This window comes from Vanessa cardui, chromosome 1 (assembly GCF_905220365.1).
Source record: "Vanessa cardui chromosome 1, ilVanCard2.1, whole genome shotgun sequence".
In the NCBI taxonomy this organism is placed as follows: domain Eukaryota; kingdom Metazoa; phylum Arthropoda; class Insecta; order Lepidoptera; family Nymphalidae; genus Vanessa; species Vanessa cardui.
The window spans coordinates 4,628,045-4,638,405 of record NC_061123.1 but is presented as its reverse complement, the minus strand read 5'-3'; the positions used below and the strand labels follow the sequence as shown (position 1 = coordinate 4,638,405).

Genomic DNA, 10,361 nt, shown 5'->3' with positions numbered 1-10,361 from the left:
ATTATGTAGATTATTTGGTAAAAGGGGAATGTCCCATTCATAGACGTCAGTTTATTAATATAAAATATAAATCGCAACAACAAGCAAGCACACTAGCACAGAGTACCTAATTCATACAATAAATCAAGAACAACATTATTATCTACAATTTTATAGATTAAATTTATCGATTTTTGAATAAAACATTTTTATCGTAAATAGTTTAATGACATTATATATCAGTGATACTTGATAGTGGCAAAATTGTAGAATGTGGATAATTTGTCTTTGATTCCTGTTTTTGAGAAAATAATTGTTTTATTTATTTTTATGTACCAGTGTCCACTGTCAAGTTTTTCAGAAGTGCCTTGTGAGCGGTAGTAATCGGTTGAATTAGAATTTAATGCTTACAATTCTCAATTTAGTAAGAACGATATTTTTGTGATTTGTTAGTAATAATTTGACATAGCCTACGGATAAAAAATATATTTGATTTTTGATAATTTTACCAAAATGCCATTCAATATTACCAATAATAATAAATTAGTAGAATTGTTAGACAGCGATGATGAATTTCCATGTAAGTACACTCTCATTCTAAGAATATAAACGTTATAAGTACCTACCTAAAAGATTTAATAGTAAATAAATATTAATATGGATATTAAAACTAAATGACATTTTGGTTGTCTACTCTTTTTGAATAACTTAAAATATATATAATTGAAAATGATTTGATTTATCAAATTATTGTAGTATGTTTAACTTCATAATTACATAAGTATTTTAAATAGTTAATATCTTAATTTCAGTGGAATATACTGAAGCTTCTACAACACCAGCTTATGAAATTGATAGCAGATTTGATATGATACAATTTAAGTGGATAAATAATTTTAAAACTTATGACAACTCCAAACATAGCAGCGTGAAAACTAGTTCAACTTGTACCAGTATTAGTGATAGTGAAATTAAATATCCCATTACAGATAATAATAATTATAATCAGACACCATTAATTCAAAAAGGTGTGTTAAATAAACATGATTTATTCTGTTTAAAATCAATAGAAGGGTACGCAGGTGACTCTACACTTATTTGGCTGGTAAATTTTTTGTTGCACAAAGATTTACAATCTGGTTATATGTTTCTCAAAAGTTGCCTTGTTAGCAGTCATTTGAATAATGAAACTATTAATTGTAAATATGTATCTCCAACTGAAACAAAACATCTGTATAAGATTGTGATAAAAATTTAATTAAGAATATTAATAATTTTTAATTGTTAACTGAAATACCACATACATTTAAGCTAAAACAGATATTTTATTAAATGATGTATTTCATCATCAAATGACATTTCACATTTTATTGATGTTTTATCCATCAACAAAAAAGTTGTCACAATATTTTTTAAAGTAAATAAACAAATCATGAAGATGGGCAAAAGTTCTAAATATTTAAAAACAAAATTTATATATACATATAAAATAAATTTTAATGAGCTGATTGATCTTGTTTTACCGCACATAAGTTGATGTGACATAATGTAAAAAGGTATAGCCTAACTTTATACATGATATTAATGTCTTATAAAATTTTGAAAAAAATGCTATGCTATGCTGAAAAGATTCTTTTGCATTTCTGTTCTCCTCATACAATTTTATTATATAATAGCATGAGATTTGTGTCCAATTTATTCTTTCATTGCTATTTTGAACTAACATACTGTGACATCAATGTTAAAATAATATTGAATATTTTACTTTACTCCTACATATGTTATAATAAAATAGATATTTTAAAATCTGATAGAATCAACTTTTCATTTTTATCGATTATAGTTCCTGGTTTAGGTACATTATATGATACCTATGTATAGGTATAATATTATGGTACCACATACAACATTAACATTCAATGGGAACATTGAGTTCAGGTAAATTCTTGGTATAATTTTATAAAGTTGTGTTGTATCACACATTCTATCATACTTATAAGTGTGATAGAAAACATTCAATGCAACAGCAACACCATGAATTGAATAGTAATCATGTTATACAATATATTTAGGAGATTCCTTTAACTATGCAACTGGCTGGAAAGAATTAAATAAAAAAAAAAACAAAAGCGCGCGAAACTTTATCAAGCCGTCATTAAGTATTCTTTCTTTTTGGGCGCGAACAGTAAGGTCAATATTGGCGCGACTTGTAATTTGTTATAAGTGTTATTTGTGTTTTATTTGGATTTGTAAGCTCAACTGAGTAAGTAATTTACTTCAATATGTATGATTTGGAGATTTATTTATGTTAAGATATTTTCGAAGTTAAAACTATTTTGGTTTATTTGTAAATGATTGAAGTTGTTTATATCCTGATTAAAGTTATTTATGTTCTTGTCTTTTTTTAATCTATTTCACTTCTGTATGCTAAATATATTATAAATTTAAAAAATTATACATATACAAGTAAGTAAGTAAGTCGTAGAACCAATAACCGTTGGGGAAAACGTGTTCTATAGTGGAGATCGCGTCTCGGCAAACGTAGTGTAGGACGTCCTCAGGGACGGTGGACTAACGATTTACGCAAGACGGCAGGCAGGAGCTGGATGCGAGTAGCCGAAGAAAGACCACAGTGGCGTGCATTATGAGAGGCTTATGACCAGCACAAACATGGGCTGCTGCTGATGATGATGATGATAAACATTTTTAAAAAGACCATAGATAATTCTGTAACAATTACTACAACAGTAATCAATCTCAAAAGAATTTGATATTTAATATTTGTAAACAGTCAGTCACACCAAACTCATGTTGCTTGCCCGCATAGCCCTGACTACTTACTCACTTCACTACTACTACATAGTATAAATCGAAGCAGTTTTGTTCTGTTCCTATATCCCGACCTATGTATGCTTAAATCTTTAATACTACGCAACGGATTTTGATGCGGTTTTTTGTAATAGAGTGTTTCGAGAGGAAGGTTTTGTATATAAGACGTGAATAACATAGTTAAATATCTAATGTGATGTCGTAAATAAACAAATACTGTACTGTATATTGTCAGTATTGCACCCGTGCAAAGCCGGGGCGGGACGCTAGTGTATAATAAGTTTTACACATTGAATTTATAGTTTACATTGATTTTACGTTTTATTTATGTTAACACATAATAATAAAAACATCTGGATACCTTGGGCGATATTTGATTTTATAGTAGAATATTTTACTACTAAAAAAAATTTTTTATCCAAATGTTGAGAAAGAGTGAATAGGGAGTTTACTCTTTACAGTAGAATTTACATTCCGAACCTGTAGTGGTTTCACGTTTAAAATGTCGATTTAAAAGTGCTCGTAAAGGCTACATTAATAAAATAAAAATTGGTTTTGCTTATCCAGTCATCACTGATAAATTAAAATCTCTAGAAAAAGCTGTCATGTCATATCAAAAAAGTCATGTATTGCTTATGTGTATAAGCAATACATGACATTTTTCTAAACAAGGTTAAAGATGTAACGTAACAAATTACTGCTAAAAACTTAGTTCAATACATTTTTATTCAGATTCAGATGGTAATTCAATATTAACGGTAGGTAGCAGCTAATTTATGAATTTAACCCTAGATTAAACAATATCTCCTTTTATAATCGTAGATTAGTGCTACAGACCGCGAACACTATCGTATGGATATCGTCATGCCTCAATCCTGTTATTAGCATCTATACTAATAACGATATATCTGTAGCAATGATATGTATCTATTTTGTATTATAAATATATAAATAAATGAAAATCTTTGTGAGCAATACCTAATATTGATATTATCGAGGCCTAAACCGGCCTATCGATAGCCAGTGTTATTTTATGATAGTGTTGATTTTTTGAATAAATGTTGTATATATTATAATTATTTAGATAAATCTCAATACCAAATTAAAAAATAAAGTACATCATTATTTCTTTTACTTTTTATGGATACAAATTTATTTAAACTTATATAGATATAGTTTTGTCGTTACTTGGTCTACAAAATACTTATCTTTAGAAATGATCATTAATGAAATCAGTAGGTAACTATAGTACAAAACCATTGAAACTATCGATAGTATAGATAATATTGCTTACACCTTAAATATCCATAAATAATGGATTGTCGTCCAATAGTGGACTAACGATATGAACAGATAATCTAGATAATGTCGCGCTATAAAAGAGCTAACAACTACGAATGAGCCAACGCATTAAGTAAAAATAAAAAAGCTGTAATTATGCATTACATACAGTACATTCGATAATTATGTGTGTGTATTTAGTTAGCCATTATTTTTTTCGACGAGTTCTCCGCTTTGACAGTCTATAACTATATACGTCACCGTAAGATTGCAAAATTCGTTAGATTACAATCTGACGAGACATATTGTAATCTATCGAAATATTGTGAACCGTGAAATATGATTGCAATTTAATGTATTTTTTCGCTATATTGTATGTCAGACTGTAATCTATCGTATGTTTTGTAATCTTACGGTGACATATGTTTGAAGCATCTAGTAGTGTTGGGCCTAATAGTCATTAGTCGCAACTGAAATCGTTCTTTTTAGGGAGCCGAACATAGTCGATGAGACGAACTAGTTCGCTCATTTTGTTTTTTAGCTCCCAGCTGCTTACCTAACTCTAATTAAATTATAATTCAAAAAAATAATGAATATTTAACAATTGTTTGGTTGGCGTCGCCTTTCCTCGAGCTAAACAAACTATCGGGCAAAAAATCGGAGATATAGTTCGCGTACTTTATCGTACTTTCTAACTAGTTCATTCGCGAACTACACAACACTATCTAGTCATATATAATCAAATTACAAATTATTATATTAAGATTTTTGCCGGTTTTCAAAGATGTAATGTTTATTATTTTATATCATATCTTGCATCAGTGAATATCAATGTATTATCAGGGTAATCAAAATAGTAGTGTTATGCAGAATGGCATATAGTAAAGGATTAGTTTAGTTTGTTTTTACTTCAAAGTTATATAAAATCTAAATTATTGACAACCCGAAGCCCTAGCCTGTATTGTGTGCTTATTTGTAAGTCAATAAAATTGTAAGTAATTTGTTATACTTAGTTTGACATTATAATCTCGATAAAGTGATTAGGTAATATGGTTTAATGTTATGGTTTATGTTGTAAATATTTTTATCATGACCTTAACTAACAGATAGTACTATCAATTGATCGTTTAGAATAGTTACAGTATTTAATTGGGCCAAGCAACTACTAAGCTATTATTTGATAAAACGAATAATATTAGCAATACTCCTTACATACAAAAGTTAATTCGTTATAGTTAAAAATGAAACAAATTTCTTCTCAAGTGGATATGAACAGAGTAAGTAAGACTCTTAACAATGTTCAATCAAATGTCCTAACTTGGGGCAATCCATTTATTGACAATGGACAAGAAGTAGTTATTTGTATAACAGGAAATCCAGGAGTGACTGAATTTTACATAGATTTTGGTTCAGAATTGTACAGAAATTTACGTCTGCCTGTATGTGTATTAGGTAAGTACTTCTATTATTACTTAGGTGTTATAGTAAAAATGTGAATATAATGTGTAATACAAATATATTGCAGGAATATACTTTAATTTCATTTTTTCAGGTCATGCAGGTCATGAAGGCAATTATCATAACGAATCAAGTGTATCAAAAAATGATCTGGATTTATTTAGCTTGCAAGGTCAACTTCAACACAAGTTAGATTTTATAGAAAATCACTTAAGTCAAACCACTAAGATACATCTTGTTGGACATTCTATTGGTGCCTGGATGATTATTGAATTATTGCAGAAAAATGAGAAATTAATGGAAAGAGTTTTATCTGTAAATTTATTGTTTCCTACATTGCAAAGAATGGCTGAATCGAGAAATGGTATATTTGTCAATAATGTTTTCAGAAAATTTGATTGGTTTATTTTGTTTTTATGTAAATTGTTGTATGTACTTCCAACTTTTGTTTTCCGTTTTATTGTTTATATATATTTAATGGTTACCTCATTGCCATCTCGATATTCTGAATTAATCATGGAATTAGTTGATCATAATGTGATTGAAAAGGTTTTTCTAATGGCTTTTGATGAAATGGATGTAGTTACCAAACTGAATAGAGATGGCTTGAACAAAGTGAAACATATGACCAATGTAATTTATGCACATCAAGATAACTGGGCACCATTAGAATATATGGAGGATATAAAAAAATACCAACCCGACATCCAAATGATGGAGACACATGACATAGATCATGCCTTTGTGCTAAAGTCATCTGAGTGTGTTGCTAATATGGTAGCAAATTTTATTAAATCGAAAAGCATTAAAAAAAGTTAAAATATGTGCACCTTAATTTATTAAAATCATTAGGTATATTACATTGTTGTTAAATTGTTTTAATCAATATTTATAGAAAATCATGACAAAATCACCTTCTGTCACCAACTCATAGAATATGATTGATTTGGATTTTACAAATAGTTTTTTAATATGTAACTTATTAGTAGAGTATTTTATTTAGTTTACAAATTTACAATTGAATAACAAATATATTGAGGATTATTAAATGTTAATTAGACAAGTATGGTATGCATTAGAAGACATAATACAGACTCAGTGATTTTAAATTGCCATTTATGTAACTGTAATTAATCTCATGATCACTCAGATACTAAATGATTAACATACACAGATATTATATATATAAAGTTATGTAAAGTTTTATGTATTGAATAAGCTTGACCTTTGATAATTGTCTCTATAAGTCGCTTTTTTCCAAATAATTATTATTGTTGGTTATTGAAACATCCATACATATGCAGAAAAAAGAGAAATTTCTTATAAAAGAATCTTTTAAAATACAACAACACCAATTATAATTTGATACTGAGGAGGTTAGTACACTAATATTTGATTTTTTTATCTTTTGAAAACTTCCATTCAAAAGTAGTTACAATGTATGTTCTTTATAATTTGAGATAGATGTAAAATAAATTGTATATATAGGGACTTCATTCCAGATTGCATTATTGTTCTGCTGATTTTGTTTTAAACAATAGATTGATTTAAAGGGAGTAAAAATATATAAAAAAATGTATTGCTCTGATGTCTGGAGGTAACCTTAGCGAGATAATTAAATATTGCTATCATATCTATAATCACTTTTTATGACTGTGCTTTAAGATAATACCAAGTTTTTCAGCTTTCCCAAAATACTTTAAAAATTGTTTAACACAAAATCAGCCCAACAAAGGCATTCATTTTAATACAAGAAACAACAGTTTTTAAAATATTATTTGTCTGTTAAACTAATAAGAATAACATGACAAGTTAATTAACCTAACTAGTGACATAAATAAAGTATCTTTATTCAGTGAAATGTTAATGCATTCCTGTTTTATTAACTATAATATCTGGCAGTAGATATAAGTGTCTGACTGTCTCAACTTCACCTCTATCTTTAACTTAAGGGAAATTTTGTTCTTTTAAGTAACGGCCACTTAATTAACATATCAGCCTAGATATATTTTTTCTATGCCGAATGTTTAAAAATACAGTTAGCTGTAAGAAATGATTTTATTAGTATATTAAATATTATATCAAATAACAAATTAAATTAATTTAAAACTTCAGCATTTATGATAAAATAGTAATATATTTGCTGAAATTATAATTTTTCCTAGCCTCAGTTTGACATAGCTGGTATAACAACTATTAACGCTTATTTGCTTGTATCTCTTATAAAGAAATGATTTTATTCAATAAATGGTTTGTAAATAAAAGATGTTTGGTATGATATGTACTACAGATATAATATATTTCTGATTATCTAAACAAAATAAATATAAACAATAGATATTGATTTTAAATTACCGATGTATAAAAACTTATAAATATATGAGAAGAATCTGTTCTAAGCATTCCACGGTTTTTAGTATAATTTTAAATAGAATAAAAATGCTGATTAGAAGATAGTATGAGAGAACTACTGTTGCTGTTGTTATCTTTATTTATTGTCTGTTTAAGATAAAAATAAAACTTAAATTTAAATTAACTTTCGCACAGCTCCGTTAAAGCAAGTTGAAAATTTAGTGTCAGATTCTTCCTTATTAATTCTAAGAAACTTATCACTTACTTTTTCTTTAACTTCCTGAAAAATGATTTAATGCGTGAGGTAACAGAACTTGCTTCCTTTATTGAAATGGCGACGTTATTTCAAAGATCGGTAGATAAACATAAATAGACAAGGAAGCCCAATTATGAGTCGGTAGGATAGCTTTGACTAGGTTATTCTGTTAGGTAATAACCTTGATTTTGCCATTTCATGATTTTAAAGAATATCTGGAATGTTAAATTCGAAAATTCTATTATTCTTACTTCCAAGCACCATATTTTGGTATTGTTTTTACAAGTAGCAAACCTGGGTACATGGTCGTTAATCATGTTCCTGTAGTTCATTTCAAACCAATTTGTACATGAACACAATATTTAAGCTAGAATTAAAATTTAATTTAGTTTACTTATCGCAAATTAATATTTTTATTATATAAATGTTATTTCGTCTAGTCTTGTAATGTACAAATTGATTTGCAATTGACCATAAATGGATTCAATATTACAAACCTGGGGGTGCTATTTAATTTAACATTGAATGTAACTAACAGTATTTTAATGGGTTGTTGAGAAAATATAATTTACTTAATAATCAATGCATAATATAATATTACCATTATTAGTCACATTCATTTAAATTGTACTGTCGATTTTAAAGTGAGATTACTAATTTTATGTGTACAAATAATCTATGAACCAATGATTCAATCTAGCGGTATAATTCATTGTAACACATTGAAAATTTATAGGTTCTCGCCAGTGGGTTCAGTAACAAGTGCGTTAATTTTTACATATATTCCATTTATTATTAAAATACTTAAAAATGTAACTATACACTAAACATAAAGGACCACACACACATGACGGAACCAATAAATATTTACTATCGATATTTTATAATATATTATTATGTTCAGAAGGATAAGACATTTCATAGTTACATATTATCAAAGTTATTAATTTTCTGCTCGTTTGGGATGATTATAATAAAAACGATTTTTTAAACAATTCGTCGTTTTAGTAAAATTACAATGATAATAAATGGTATTTGTATATGTATATACTATCGTCAATATTAAATAACACTTCAATGTAAATTAGTGTAAAGTATATGAATTTACTTAATTACAATTACATAATTTAACTTTTACGCGAATTAATTGTCCTGGACTAACATCATTGAGGGAGTAATGTATAAACATAGGAACTAGTAAGATATCGTTTGCACATAATACATATAATCGTTTTAAGTATATATCGATACTAAGTTAATCTATATAATTTTGTATGATAATAATTAAAATGCAACCATCGATACACATTCAGCACTCATATATTTTGCGCACAACCTCTCATATTTAAAGATAATTACAATATCATAAAACCATAGATATAATCATACCATAACATACCAAAACACTATGTAATAATAGAATATGATACAATTACAATTTTGAAATCTTAAACCTAGCGGGATATAAAAATTCGCACTAATAATACTCGTACATCGAAAAGACAACACGCATACGTCACACTAGAGAGACTCCTCAGCACGTGGTCTCGAGCAGCGGGTCCGGCGCCTCGGCCTCCGTCGCCGAGCAGATGAGGCGCTGCGACGTCGACTTGTACAGGCGGCGCGGCCGGCCCTCGTCGTGCGAGTGCGCGCGCAGCGGCGGCCGCGGCGACAGGCGCGCCGGCGACGGCCGCGGCGAGCACGTGCACGCGCCCAGCGCGCCCGCGCCCCCCGCGCCCGCCGCGCGCCAGCACTCGCAGCCCGAGGTGCCGCACGAGTCGCAGATCACGCCGGCCGCGCGTTCGAGTTTTCCCCGCCGCGGCCTCGTCTCCGACCCGGCGCTCACTTCGTCGCGCGAGGCGGCCCTTCTCGTCGGTTTCCGCACCCAGGGGTCGAGCGCGTGCGGCGCGTCGAGGGAGGCGCGCGCCGCGTTTCGGCCGGCGCGACCGAGGTCCATGTCGCTCATCTTGCGCCACGGATCGGCCTCGGGCCGCCCGCGGGGCTCGTCGACGAGAGCATGTAGCGACGCATCGGGCGAGGAGCGTTCGCTGCGAACTGCACGCGGCAGTAATGCGTGAGGAGCGAGGGGGGAGGGGGCCGCCGTCGTCGCTGCGGGCGGGCGGCGCGGCGACGGTGCCGGTGAGGGCGCAGCAGAGGGGGCCGCGGAGGGCGCCGGAGAGGGCCGCGGCCGCTCCGAGTGCGAGCG

The 10,361-nt window shown here is 30.9% G+C and overlaps 1 protein-coding gene and 1 long non-coding RNA gene across 4 annotated transcripts; both read left to right on the top strand.

Moving 5' to 3' along the window:
* LOC124531302 lies at positions 1-1,337 on the top strand. The gene is made up of 2 exons (XR_006966509.1): positions 1-559; positions 792-1,337. It is a non-coding gene; the product is annotated as an uncharacterized LOC124531302 (long non-coding RNA).
* Positions 1,338-4,445: 3,108 nt separating this feature from the next.
* LOC124529732 (lipid droplet-associated hydrolase) lies at positions 4,446-7,418 on the top strand. 3 transcript variants are annotated; one of them, XM_047103649.1, is made up of 3 exons: positions 4,446-5,064; positions 5,325-5,541; positions 5,642-7,418. In XM_047103649.1, exons 2-3 carry the CDS (start codon positions 5,331-5,333, stop codon positions 6,364-6,366), a joined length of 936 nt encoding a protein of 311 aa, XP_046959605.1. In that variant the 5' UTR covers positions 4,446-5,064; positions 5,325-5,330; the 3' UTR covers positions 6,367-7,418. The 3 variants fall into 3 exon arrangements, with proteins under 3 accessions (XP_046959605.1, XP_046959597.1, XP_046959588.1); XM_047103641.1 differs by having other exon boundaries at positions 4,446-5,080; XM_047103632.1 differs by having other exon boundaries at positions 4,447-5,541.
* Positions 7,419-10,361: the final 2,943 nt, after the last annotated feature.

Bases quoted from the DNA above. Each gene is read 5' to 3' on its own strand.
- LOC124529732 (XM_047103649.1), top strand. From the start codon at position 5,331: ATGAAACAAATTTCTTCTCAAGTGGATATGAACAGAGTAAGTAAGACT. The intron at 5,542-5,641 runs GTAAGTACTTCT...TCATTTTTTCAG, and splicing joins TCTGCCTGTATGTGTATTAG to GTCATGCAGGTCATGAAGGC.